The sequence below is a fragment of the Neomonachus schauinslandi genome, chromosome 3, assembly GCF_002201575.2.
Source record: "Neomonachus schauinslandi chromosome 3, ASM220157v2, whole genome shotgun sequence".
NCBI lineage: Eukaryota > Metazoa > Chordata > Mammalia > Carnivora > Phocidae > Neomonachus > Neomonachus schauinslandi.
The window spans coordinates 159831290-159846091 of record NC_058405.1 but is presented as its reverse complement, the minus strand read 5'-3'; the positions used below and the strand labels follow the sequence as shown (position 1 = coordinate 159846091).

General features: G+C 38.8%; 1 protein-coding gene across 2 annotated transcripts in view; it reads right to left on the bottom strand.

Annotated features, from left to right (window-relative positions):
- The window catches only part of CDK15 (cyclin dependent kinase 15), a 74818-nt gene that overhangs the window by 35954 nt on the left and 24062 nt on the right, over positions 1-14802 (bottom strand). For both annotated transcript variants that reach the window (XM_021703188.1, XM_021703189.1), the window contains exons 7-9: positions 14667-14790; positions 12519-12639; positions 580-673 (exon numbers count right to left, since the gene is read on the bottom strand). In XM_021703188.1, coding sequence (XP_021558863.1) covers positions 580-673; positions 12519-12639; positions 14667-14790 — 339 coding nt within the window. The remainder of the gene's footprint in view (positions 1-579; positions 674-12518; positions 12640-14666; positions 14791-14802) is intronic.

The following is a 14802-nucleotide window of genomic DNA, read 5'->3' as shown; positions in this document are numbered from 1 at the left end:
CTTCCACTCCCCCTGCTTGTGCTTGCTCTCTCTCTCTCTCTCTCTGACAAATAAAGAAATAAAATCTTCAAATGAGGTAGGGATAGTGAGTCAAGAAAGGGAACCACACAGAAAAGCACCTTCACACCCTAGGGATGTGGTTTTGGAAGAGCGTGATAAATAGTATGCTTCTCTCACACTGACACCGTAAGCCTTTGTTTTATCAGAGTTCTGTGGAAATTTAGTGCCTCATCTTCAGTTGACAAGGACCCAGGGCCAAATATATGATAGAGTTAGAGCTGAGGGTGGTGAGGCAGAGACGTGCTTACGCAGAACCGGCAGAAATTGCCCTGGGGGGTTGAGAAAATCGTGACAGGGAGCAGGTGGATTCAGGGGCTGCTACAGGACAACAGGCGGTTTCCTGACCCCGCCTTCATTCCCAGGGTGTTTATACCTGTGGCAAATACCCCAGTTTCCACAGCCTTAATACACAGCATAACATCTCAAAGCACATGGACTACTTCATAGTCTCTAAAGGCAATTTGGTTCAAAGTTTGAAAAGTAGGTATTTCTTCTTCCTCAGAGGAATTCTTCTCTTACCTCCCAGATCTTCTCCAGCTGTTCAAGGATGTTGGAAACCCCAGGAAACAAAGGTTGACCCTGGAACATTTCAATAAAGATGCAGCCTGCGCCCCTAGCAAAGGAAACAAGAGTCGGCCCAACACGTTCAAGGAAACACTACATGCGAAAGTGAACCGCTAGTATTTCTCCTTCCAGTAAATATTTGGGGGGGGGTTAAACAGGGGCCACATGCTATTAAAAGTCTTGGGAAAGAAAAAAAGAAAAAGAAAAGAACAGCCTGCAGCTTTTAGTTAAAATGATATGCAGCCAGCGTTTAGGAACACAGTAAAGATAGCAAACATTTCAGCTCATCAAGTTCATTATCCATTTTATGAGAAGAGGCAAAAGTACTGAACCTCCAAATTGAATGCTCTCTTTCACGGAATCTAAGATGCTATCATTCATTGTAAGAGGCACCCTTAGTGTAAATAACATATTAAGAAGAAAAACTCCTGCAAGTTAAACCATGACACAATCAGAATGTTCCTTTTACAGCTATTGAAAGGGCTATTATAAATTTAATTAGACAGATTATTTTATCACATATCATACTTGTACTTGCAACAAATGGAACATTAAGTGAAATAAATTGGTTTGGGTACTCCTAAAACTTTTTTACATTAGCATTTGACTCAGACTCTTTGATGTCTGTTTTTATCCATGGGATCATCCTCTATATCAGGAGTTTGATGATGCAGCATTTCTTAAAATAATCCATAAGAAAACAGAGTCATGGGTCCTGGGTTCCTAAGCTGACCTTGCAATTACGTAGAGTTAACCTACTTTTGACTCCTGCTTAAAGAATGTTACTAAACTTGTCTGATTCACTCCCTCTCCACAACCGTTTGGTTCCTAGTTAAAAAAGAAGGAAGGAAAAAGAGCTCTCCTGTCTGCAAGACTTTCTTCCAAGTCACTGACGACCATTCTGCAATCTTTGATGCTGGCATTTGATGTTCACACATGTGCAAAGGTACCTGCAGTCCCAGCTGCAGCCTGGCTGATGGCCCTGGTAAAACGCTACTGATTAAAAGGTGCATCCTATTTAGCAGAGAGTGGGCATCTCAAAATGGGTGAAATACAAGATTTATTTCCTCTGTGGTCGAACTGGAGCGTAATTCCTGAGGGACAGTAAGGGGTAAGATTTATTTTGCTAATAATACACATTTTTATTCATATAAGTCTTTTGAGAGATAAAAGTGGTCCAGGTGACAGATTACAGTGATTATCTTCATGGTCCTATCCTTTCACTCCAAATTCTTTGCACTTAAAACACATAATTTTGCAAACTCCCTTAATCATCCTGACATTTTCTTGTGTGGCATGATAAAGAAAGATAGTTAAGTAAAATACTTTATTATAGATGATCATATTATTAAAAATTTATTACCAAGTTCATTTTAAATATGGTCTTTAATATTATTCATATGTATTCATTACATATGATAACTTTTCATTTTTTCCATTGGATTGCAGACACACGCTATTTAATTTCACTTTAAATTGCTTGTGGAGGAGAAAGCAGATTTCTTGGTAAACAAGTTTAAGAATGTGTCTGGTTTGAGGATAGAATTTATATTAAAAAGAAAATGGAGGGGCGCCTGGTGGCTCAGTCAGTTAAGCGTCTGACTTCGGCTCAGGTCATGATCTCAGGGTCCTGGGATTGGCCCAGCATTGGGCTGCCTGCTCAGCGGGGAGTATGCTTCTCCCTCTCCCTCTGCCCCGCCCCCCCCAACTCATGAGTGCTCTCTCTCCCTCTTAAATAAATAAATAAAATCTTAAAAAAAAGAAAAAATGAAAATTGAAATATCATTGTATCTTATCATGTCAAAAAAGATAAAAACTGTTTTCATGACTATTTGGTTTGCATTTAAAATAACCAACTGGCTTATTTTCAGAATTATGCACATATGTAAATAAAAGATACCAAATCATTGGCAATTTTTTAAAAAGCCAATTTGGATACAGTGGCCACCATATTTACTTTTTAATTATTTTTCTTGTATTAGAGACATCTTGATATGTGATATAAGAATTTTGATCAGACAAATATAACTTAAGAATCTGGCGAACAGTATCTTGAGGTGAATTTTTAGAATTATTGCCATTGTAAAGCTCCTCACTAGCTTGTATTTTATTTTATTTATTTATTTATTTATTTATTTATTTATTTATTTATTTTTAAAGATTTTATTTATTTGACAGAGAGAGACACAGCGAGAGAGGGAACACAAGCAGGGGGAGTGGGAGAGGGAGAAGCAGGCTCCCCGCAGAGCAGGGAGACCGATGCGGGACTCGATCCCAGGACCCCGGGACCGTGACCTGAGCCGAAGGCAGTCGCTCAACCAACTGAGCCACCCAGGCGCCCCACTAGCTTGTATTTTAAAATCCTTTTTCTTTTGTTGTTTCTTGTCTTTAAAGCAACAGATATAAAAGGTAGGAGTTAAACAATATACGGAGGAGAATAAAAGTAACAGAAAACTGTCAAATGGTCAAAAACCATCCTGATTGCTAGCAATGGTCAATTATGAGATAAGCCAACTAGGAAATCGAGTTGGTGAATGCCATCAAATGGTCTCCACCCACTGCTTTCTCTGTATGTGCTTGAAAGGTCTCAAACCACTTCATTTTGAAATGAAAAAATGTGTGTGTGTGTAAAACATATGTAATTGTATATTAACTGCTCTGAAATAGAAATGGAAATGTGTTGGTTTTTGAAGACTTGAGCCAACCTTCCATCCAGTACCCTAACACCTACCAGAAACGCCAGGGGCTCACAAGCCACCAGAAGGCCTGATGGTATATTTTAAACAAGGTTGAAAACCAAGGTCATTACCAGGTTTAAACCTGCAGTCCACTTTTTCCCTTTCTTCAAAAGGTTTTCAATGCTTGGGAAAAACTTGTTGTTTTTTCATAGTAGTAGCTGTAGGAAACCAAGAAGGAAGGCCTTTTGTGAGCAACTTCTTAGTGTCCTTTGTCTTCTACTCCGCTAGGACAGTGTACAGAATTATGTAAAATATTGGAGACGTTCAGGCCATTATACAAGTAGTACAAGGTGTTTGTGTTACAGAATAATACGTTAACATTTGGTTGAAATTCTCCATTTGCATTCGTATGGTTGGTGCGTTAGCGGCATTCTCGAGTCTTTCTTTTTAAGTTTCACCTAGGGGTAGATTAAAACCTTTCTCACCTAACAAATATAGAGTCTAAGGTTACTTGTTTATATTTTTAATATTTATATACATATATAGTGTGTGTGTGTGTGTGTGTGTGTCTGTGTGTCTGTGTGCGCACACACACGTGGGTGCCCATGTGCTTACTTGGACACTTGCAAGACAAACAAAATTCCTAAATCAATTATATTTCAGTACCTGGAATATCCGTAAGTACCATAAATATCAATGCATTGGTAAGAAAATAAATCCGTGCACTTTAAGTTTGAAAAACAAAAGATGCTTTCTAGACGTAAGCATTGTTCTTTAAAAACTATACAACTCATCTTCTGATTTTTTTCATTTGTTCTTCAGAGCTATTGTATTTTTTAATTTGCTTTGTAAACAAGTTGAGTGGCTATTGTCTATTTTGTCCACCTCCAGCCTAGCCTTAAGCAAACATTTAAAATATTCTGAACATTTAGGTCCAGATAGGAAACCCGCTCCTATTTCTTTTTGCTCCTCTGCTTTGTTCTTAAATCTTCATCCTCTGGCTCTTCTTACCTCCTCTTCTTCCCCTTCCTATCTTTAAGCTGCTCAGAGGATTTCTGCTCTGTGGAGATACCCTTGGGGCAGACCATGTAGATGAAGGGGAACTTCCTTTGCAGGGTAAAAAGCCCCGATGGCGTCAACCAGTGAATCCTTCCAGAAAGGAGAGATGCACTGGGTCATTTTATTGCTCCAACCGTGGCTCTTCAGTCAAGTTAGAGGAAACAGCTTATGTTTTTTGCTTTTTCTGGCTTTCTTCCTAATTTTTCCTCTATTCTGAGCATGAACAAATTCTTCCCTAAGAGAGTAAAAGATTCTTCAAATTCCTTAGGCAATCTCTGGGGAAATCAACCATTTCAGGAGTTTTAGGTTTTTCAGAGGTGTAAAGAGCATACAAAAATGTTGTTGGGAGAAATGGATCAGTATTTCATTTTTCACTGTTGAAATTAATTCAGTACAACATAATGTATGACAGTGACATGACATTTCCATTTGCTTTTCCCTGGGCCACTCTTTATATTTGGAAGTTTGCAGCAGGAAAAATCTGCAATCTCTCAGGCAGGAACAACTTTTCATAATCCTAAAACCAGCAGCTGCCTGAAGTCAGTTTTGAATAGTACACGTTGTGTGCCAAAATAAATCCTTTAAAACCCACTTTACCCCAACATGGATGAACCTTGAAAACATTATGCTAAGTGAAATAAACCAGACACAGAAGAAAAATATTGTATGACTGCACTTAAATGAAGTACCTAGAAGGGTTATATTCACGGAGACAGCAGGTAGAATAGGGGTTGGGGGAAGGGAGTAATAGGGAGTCTTTGTTTAATGGGTACAGAGTTTTACTTTGGGATGACGAAAAGTTTTGGAGATGGATAATGGCGATGGTTATACTACAATGTCAATGTACTTAATGCCACTGGATTGTACATTTTAAAATGCTTAAAATCGGGGTGCATGGGTGGCTCAGTTAATTAAGTATCTGACTGTTGATTTTGGCTCATGATTTCAGGGTCATGGGATTGAGCCCTGTGTCAGGCTCTGCGCTCAGTGGGGAGTCTGCTTGAGGACTGTCTCCCTCTCCCTCTCCCCTCACTCATACTCTCCCTCTAAAATAAATAAATAAATCTTAAAAAAATAAAATGGTTAAAATGGTAAATTTTATGTTATGTGTATTCTAACACAATACAAAAAAGGTAAAAAACAAAAACAAAATGGTGTAATTATCCTAAAACATTGAGTTTTCTCACTGAAGTTGCTAATAGAATCGTTTAAGGTTTGAAAAGGTGGCAGAAAGAAAGAAGAAACAATGATGGGAGATGAGAGAGCATTGGTATTAAGTGCTGGGAATAACCAGTATGTCCTACTTGTATGTTTTCCATAGTCTGTTTGCTCTGGGCCCCCACTGACACTGCTGTCACCTGGGCTACTGTGAATGAGAGGCTCCGGCACTCTGGTATCATTAGTTTCTTTAAGACGAAGGCTCTAATGCTCCCCCATGGTCATCTGCCTCTTAAAATGCACTCAGTTTGGGGCACCTTGGTGGCTCAGTCGGTTAAGCATCAGACTCTGGATTTTGGCTCAGGTCATGATCCCAGGGTTGTGAGATCGAGCCCAGCATGGAGTCTGCTTAAGATTTTCTCTCTCTCCCTCTCCCCTTGCATCCCCCACCAAATAAATAAATAAATAAATAAAAATGCACTCAGCTTGTGCCCTATGGGGTTTCGTGGCCTAGCACAATAGGATTTCCCCCCTTTCCTTCCTTTGTCAATTGGCAATCTTCTCCCTACTCACTTCCCCTTTTACCACTCTGAAAAGAAAAAAACATGGGGGAAGAAGAGGAATCGTGATGTAAATACCTGATACCTGACAATTGTGTAGAGAGTAAACAAATAACAGTAAATTCAATGAAAGATGCCTATTGCTCTATTTTTATATTACTTTTTAAGTTTTACTGGGAACACAATAATAAGAATGGAATGAATAAGCAATGACAATAACTTTAACTTAAAATTGAATTTCTATTTTGTGTTATCATTATTCATGGTTAAATTCATGAAACACCAATGAAATCATATACATTTGTGTATATCTTGTATATGTGAGGGATACGTAGCTTAAGACAGACTTAAAGGACTGGGTGAACTGAAGAAATAATGCAGAAGGCAGCACAGAAAGTTAAGGAGACAGGAAATATGAAAGAGAGCATAAGAACTGTGGATAATAGAAAAACATGGTCTGATAATCTTTCATTGGAGCTCCAGAAAGAGATGGGAATAGAGGCAACATTCAAGAAGGAAATGACCAACTAAAGACATGATTTGTAACTGGAAGAAGCACGATATATACCAAGCAGGGTAAGTGAAAGGAAACGCACACCAGACACCTTAAAGTGAAAACTCTATAATAATAAAGGCAAAAAAAAAAAAATCTTTAAAACATCTAGCTAAAATGAGAGATCACCTGTAAAAGTAAGACAATAAGACTCAAAGCAAACTTCTCAACAATTAGGCTAAAAGCAAACTTCACAACAGCAACAACGGAACACAAAGCAGGGGGATGATATCTTCAAAGTTCTGAGAAAAAATAAGCATCAATCTTGAATTACATCCCCAGCAAGTTTACCTTTCAACAATGAGAGTTTAAGACACAAAAGCAGAGTTTGCCACTGATAGGCCTACACTGAAGAATATTCTAAAAGATTTACTTCAAAAGAAAGGAAAATTATTCCAAAGGTAAGATTTAAAGTGCACAATTTTAAACAGTTTTAAAGAGTTTTAAATTTATTTGCACTTAATGAAAGTAGCTTTAAGTATATAAAGCAAAAATTAATGGAATTAAGAGAAATCAACAATGTAGTGAACAATTTCAACACAACTTTGATTGATAAGTTAAACAGACAAAAATGATATAAAGAAGATTTGGATAACACAATTAACCTTGAATTTTTGAATATATGTAAAAACCTGTACCCAACAATTCAGGAATCTGTATTCTTCTCAAACGCATGTGAAATATTTGCAAATACCGATCACATACTAGGTCAATGCTTCTTATGCTATCTTTGGTGGAACACCAGCTTTTTCTCAACTTTGGTGGTGACTTTTAATATTTAAATAATTTCAAACTTAAAGAAAAGTTGCAAGAATAGTAGAACTCTCTTCAAGCAGATTCACCAATTGCCAACGTTTTGCCTCTTTCATTTTTTCCTCTTTTTTTCTGAAGCAGTAGAGAAAGTAAGTTGCAGATCTTTAATTCTTCACCTCTACATACTCTCTCTTACATAACAACAGTGCCATTATCATATCAGGAAATTTAACATTGATTCAATACTACTCTCTGATCTACAGTCCATATTTAAGTTTCACCTTTTGTCCCAGTACTGTTCTTTAGTTCCATTTCCTCCAGAATCCAATCTAGGACCATGCATTGCATTTGTTGGCTTATCTCTTTAGTTTCTTTATTCTGGAACAATTCCTCAGTCTTTCTTTGCCTTTTAAAACCTTGACCCAGTAGGGGATCAAAATATGCCACCCCCAAATATGCCACTCTGGTATAAAGATTATTTTGAGCTGAAGGCAACTGAGAAAAAGCAAACATATGATGAGCTTTCTGCCTCCTCCCATCTCCCTGAAGGTAGGGCATAAATTCCCCTTGTGAGGATGTCCATCCCACAATTTACTGCCCCTAAAGAGTCCAGAAGCCCCTTTCTTTTGTCTTATCACTTCCCTACAAATTTATCATCCTTTGTCAGAATGGTATAAAAGCCTCCAAGCCTAGCTGCTTCTTTGGGGGTTTTCTCTTCTTTCTATAAAGCCCCTCCCCCCATGTTACATAAAACTTTTACCATCAAATAAAATTTACATGCTTTTCTCCCATTAATCTGTTGTCAGTTTGCAGGTTTATCCACAGACTCTAAGAGGACAGAGGGAAATTTTCCTTCTCCTACAACCCTTTACAAGAGGACAGGCCAGTTATGTTGCAGAATGTCCCTCTAACAGAGTTAATTTATCTGATGTTTGGGATTTTTTTGGGCAGGAAAACCACGTAAGTCATATTGTACCCTTCTCAGTGCTTCATATTAGGAGGCACCCTGTGTCAGTCAGTCCCATTATTGATAATATTGACTCTAATCACTTGGTGAAGGTGGTGTCTGCCAAGTTTCTCTAACTATAAACTATTTTTTTCTTTGTAACTGATAAGTAATTTGTGGAGAGATAATTTGAGACGATGTAAATTTTTTATTCCTCATCAAACTTTCTGCTCTAGTTTAACATTGTTAATTCTTGTTTGAGCCAATCACTGCTACACTGAAAAACAGTGGTTTTCTAAGTCCATCATTTCTTCTCCAGTTATTAGCTGGTGTGCTACTGTAAGGAGGTGCTTCCTTTCTTATCCAGCTAGCCAGCTAACCTTAGTATGGACTTGCGCATTCTTATTTTATTCAGTGGGCTATAATCCATTACCCACATAATTTGCTTTGATTTAAGTCAAATTGTACTCAAATTGTACATCTGTGACCAGTGGACATTTCTTCAAGTTGCTTCCCCTGTCTTTTTGATATAATCCCATCATTTTTTGACTACTTTGTAAAAAAATGTTCTGGCCCACCAAGATGTTCCTGGCTCATCTTATACTTTCCCTGCCCCAGCCTTAGAATTGGCCATTTCTCCAAAATGTCTGAGTTCTTTTTAGTGGGGAATGATATCAGGAAATCAAGATCTGAGTGGCAGACCAACACTTATATAAAATACAAAAATTAATTTCTTGAAAAATAATGCACATAACAGAACCAAATGCAAATCTTCCCTTGAAATCATTCAAGACCTCAAAAAAATCCCACAAATTCAATTCCAAGGCAAATTAGCATATCGCTGTCAAAAAAACTAAACACACGGAAAAAAAAGATACCATATGTAAGAACCAAAAGAAACAATAAACAGCAGAAATAGACTTACAAGGACCTTTGCTCTAGATATGTAAGAGCTTAGAGAGAAAATGATAAAACTACTAAAAGATGTTAAAGACAAACCAAACAGATGAAGAGATATACTGTGTTTAAAAATTGGAAAACAATATTATAAAGGTGTTAATTATCCTCGGAGAGTTCTATAATTTCAATGCAATTTCTAATGAAAATGCCACTAGGATTTTTTCATGAAACTTGAAACACTGAATCTAAAATGTATATGAAAAATCATGGGACACCAGCTAGCTCAGTCAGTAGAGCATGCAACTCTTTATCTCAGGTTGTGAGTTCGAGTCCCACAATAGGTGTAGAGATTCACAAAAATAAAATCTTTATAAATAAATAAATAAAATGTATATGAAAAATCAAAGGGGAAAAATAGCCAAGACCCTCCTGAGGAAGGAGATGAAATAGGTGGGGACACTTGTCCTACCAGGTATCAAATATTATTATAAAGCTATAGCAATTAAACAGTGGGACATTGGTGCAGGGACAGAGAAACTGGCCCCTAGTGGAACAGAATAGAGTAGAGAGCCCAGACACAGACCTCTGCATTTATGGAAACTTGATTTATGAGAGATTTGGTATAGCAGATCACTGAAGAAATTGGGGTGAGACAATTGGTTGGCACAGACAAAAATCAATTTCCAGTATATTAAAAATTTAAAATGAAAGGACAAACTTTACAACTTTTAAAAGGATGTATTGGAAAATATCATTCTGACCTCAAGGAGGGAAGAATTTTTTAAACAAGAAACAAAAGGGCTAACCATAAAAGAAAAGACTTGATAAGGTCAACAATATTAAAATTAAGAACTTCTGTTCGAAAAGACAACATAAGGATATGAAAGCATAAGCCATGAACTGAGGAGGCTTCTTGCAACACACAAAACTGATAAAAGGTTCCTATTTAGAAGAACACATATAAATCAATAAAGAAAGAAAGAAAGGGAGGGAGGGACGGAGGGAGACAGAGACAGAGAGACCAAAAGAAAATAAGCAAAAGACACAAGTAGGTATTCACAGAAGAGAAGCACAAATGGCAAATAATCCATGAAAAGGTGTCCAACCTCATTAGTAATTAGGAAAACACAAATTTAGATCAAAACATGATACCATTCTACCCACTTGATTATAAAGTTGGTACAGCTGAGGATATATCTGTTTATATCTGGAAAGCAACTCGGCGCTATCTCAGGCAGTTGAACATTCATATACCCTGTGACACTGCAAATCCACTAAGTAAATACTATAGAGAAATCCTTAAATATGAGTACCAAGTATATTCATTACAACGAAAACAAACAAAACAAAAAAACCAAACTAACTAATTGAAACGTCCATCAACAGGGAATAAAGCACAGCTACATACGTCAACATGAATGATCTTAGAAACATCTGGAGTAGAAAACAGCAAGACCCAGAAGGCTAAAAACAATATAATACCATTTTTACAGACTCAAAAGCAGGTAAAACAAAACACTATCTTTAGAACACATAAAAATGTAAAAATATGATTTTTAGAAGGGGTAAGGGAATGAAGATAAGAAAAAAATTCAGGTTTGAAGCCAGCCTGGCAGAAGGGCAGGTTGTTGGGAGAGGGGCACACGGAAATATGACAGCGTGTTCTGGTTGTGACACTGGGTAGTGGGTTCATGAAGTTCACTTATCGTGCTTCTTAAACTACATCAGGTTTCTCAATCTTGATACCGTTGACATCTGGGGCTAGATAAACCTTCATTTTGGGGGGCTGTCCTGTGCCTCATAGGAGCATCCCAGGCCTCTACCCAGTAGATGCCAGGAGCACACCCTATCCAGCTGTGACAATAAAATATGTCTCCAGACATTGCCAAGTGTCCCTGGGGAGTAAAATTTGCCCTGGTTGAGAATCACTGATGTATATATATGGTATATATTTTTTCATGTGCGTGTTTTGTTTTGTTTCGAAGCAGGCTCCACACCCAGCGTGAAGTCCAGTGCAGGGCTGGAACTCACAACGGTGAGATCAAGACCTGAGCTGAGACCAAGAGTCAGACACCTAGCCAACTGAGCCACCCAGGTGCCCCTATATGCTCTATCTTTGGAATGTTTTAAATGTTCCATAATAAAACAAAGTTTAAAAGCGATGAGCCGAAGTTTCACTCTGTGAAGCACGACTAGGAAGTAATCATTAAGCGCTGAGAAAGCCAGAGCCCGTCGCAAGCCTTTGAAGTGACAGCACAGAGCCCTGAGAGCTGATAGTTGTGGGAGGATTTTGACTAGCTGGTGATATTTCTAGAAATGGTACTGGGTATTGGGGAATCAATGACTCCAGATACACTGGAGGGATATTTCTGCAACCTTTCTCAATTCTTTGGGAAATCCAAAAGCTTAGTTTAGCCTTTTAGACTACTATTTAATTTTTTAAAAATCTATTATTGATATATTTTTTAAAACAAGGCCTTTTGTCTATATAAGACCTTCTAAGGAACTGAAGGATGTCCACATATTTTGTTACCTTTGAGGGGGTGGCTATGATTGCAAAGTCACCACACATTTCACTGTGGCCCCTGGATAACTGGGATATTTCCAGAAATAAGATCTGATAACATAACATTGCTGCTCAGGATGATGAGTTATCCCACACTCACTGTAACACCCCATTAATCCAAGAGCCTCTCCAGTGATGTGGTTTTACTTGGAAACACCTATCTGATTCTTATACTATAGCCCCTCTCATGGAGAGAGTTTATTACCCTCATTTAAAAAATGGAGAAATACAGACACAAAGAGGATAATGCTTTTCAAGGTAACATAACCCAGAGTAACTAATTAGAAATAGAACTGGTGTGAAAATCAGGTTTATTGAATCATGGTCTGTGTGCCTTTTTCTCTAAGCTCGGAATGGTGCTTGGGCATGTGCAAGCATTAGTGTGTAGACGTGTGTCTGTGTGTGTATCTCTGGTCAGGGAGTATGAGTGTGTGTTTCTCTGAGGACAAGGGGGAAAGACGAAGGACTGAAGAGAAGAGCTGGGAAGAGAGAGGCATGGTAGAAAGAACATCGGATTCAGAATATGCCTTGGGCCAGATCTCTCTGAGTCTCAGTTTCTTTAACCATAAAAACTCACAAAATGATTGCAAAAGTCAAATGAGATATGTATTTAAAAGCACTTTATGTTTCTGTCTATAAATGTGATTGTCATTATTAACATTATTATTTAAAATGCAATACAGATGATGAAGGAATCCTCCTTCTTGGCACTAGCTCTTACCATATGTCCAGTTCAGAGGAATACTCAGTGGCTCCCAGCAAGGCATCAGGAGGCCGATACCAGAGGGTCACAACTTCTGAAGAGTATGTCTGGCTGGGAATGGACTTTGCCCGAGCGAGACCTGACCAAAGAAGAAAAGCACAGAACTCACTGTCCTAGGTCTTCCGGGAGAGCCAGGAAGCGAGGCATGCAACTAAGGAGTTAATAACTGGCAGAATAAACAACATTTAAAAAATAATACACAAACTTTGGGTGCTTTTAATAGAGTCACTCAACTATCTTGACCCTCGTGGACCTCCTTATCAAGTGAATTTCTCAAATTTTGGCCTACTTTGCAGCTGGATGTGGCCTTCCTGAAAGCTAAGTATAGTGAGGTGACCAACTTCTTCCCTGCTTATATGCTATAAACAGAACTGAAGTGTGAGCTTCCAGATCATGCCTTTTTGGAGGGATTAAGCATTCTTTGCTTTTCCTCTTCCTCCAAGCTATAATCAGAAGGAGGTGGCAGCCATCTTTAAATATGTAGTTGGGGCAATACTCTAAAGATGGTGGGGCCTCAAGACAGAAGGGACATGGGTCAAGACACCACAGGGCCACCATACAAGCTCTGACTACTTAGGTTAGACTGTTATATGAGAGAAAGTTAAACTTTTTTTATATATATTTTATTTGTCAGAGAGAAAGACACAGAGAGAAAGAGCACAAGCAGGAGGGAGCAGCAGGCAGAGGGAGAAGCAGGCTCCCCACTGAGCAAGGACCTTGGGATCATGACCTGAGCCGAAGGCAGGTGCCTAACCAACTGAGCCAGCCAGGCGTCCCGAGAAAGTTAAGCTTTAACATGTTTACAACCTCCAATTTGGGGTCTTGGTCATAGCAACAGAACTCAATTCACAACTAATATTGTCGCTCTCCATTTTTGCAGTCCAGGAATCCCCAGTTTAGTAAAATACAGGGTGGGGACTGCTAATCCAAATTAATTAGTTTGGTAGGACTTTGGACACATCACTCTTAAGTTTTCTTCTGCAATATCAGAGTACTTTTTTTTTTTTTTTAAGAGGTGGGGAGGGGCAGAGGGAGAAAGAGAATCTTAAGCAGGCTCCATGCCCAGCATGGAGCCCAACATGGGTTTTGATCACAGGACCCTGAGATCATGACCCTGAGATGATGACCTGAGTTGAAATCAAGAGTCAGATGCTTAACCGACTGAGCCACCCAGGCGCCCCTATTAGTACTTTTGTCAGTTAGCTACTTATCTCACAGAATCACATGATCTAGAGCTGGGGAAAAACCTCAGTAGATGAGTTCTCTGTTGTGGGGAATTGATAAATGAGTATCTGTTAAATGCTTACTTGTCCAGATGAAAGCTACTATGTCAGAATAAAGTACTGCAGCTACAGTGCAACCACTTGATATCTGCCAAACAGAGAAGAGTGGTTCCTCAGCTCCAATTTTTCAACAAATATTTATTGAGCACCTACGGTGGTGTCCAGCACTAAGGATACAATGATAAGCAAAATGGACTCAGGCTGCCTTCAGAATGCTTATAGTCTAGTGGAAGAGACAAAATCATCACGCAAATATATGTGTGTGTATAATTATAAACTGTAATAAGTGCTAAATGGAAAGATACAGTGATACTCCAGGGAAATCCACATCACTTTGATGGTAATAAAAACCTCAGGTACTCATACAAAGACAGCTCTATTGATAGGTGAGCAGGAGCAAAGGCCCTGGGGCCTCTATTCCAGCAGGAGTCCATCCTATAATCTGGGGTTTACGTCTTTATCCTGTCATCATGGGATAACCTGGATCTATGCGGACAGAATTTTTCTATCCACTCACATGTAGGAAAACCTCCTAGGTACAGTTTGCCCTATTCATGTCTCTCTATAAAAAATGGCAATGGGGCAGTAGAGGTGCCCAAGTTTTTGGATCTGATTAGACTGGGGCTTGATGGAATTCTAGATGCTACCAATCTCACCCTGTTTCTTGCCTCACACTTCCTATAGGGTAGTTTGACAGCCTCACAAAGCATCACGTGTCACGGGCCTCCACTTTTCAAAGGCCAGGCCCAGTCAATGCTTTAAACATGTGCACACAAAAGCATCATTGTTCATAGCCCAGAAAGAGACTCGAGGGAAGACTTACCAAAATCAGCCAGTTTGAGCTCTCCCAGGTGACTGATGAGTAAGTTCTGAGGTTTCAGGTCCCTGTGAAGAACGTGTTGGTGGTGGATGTACGCCAGGCCCCGCAAAAGTTGAAACATGAAAAGCTGGAAGGAATG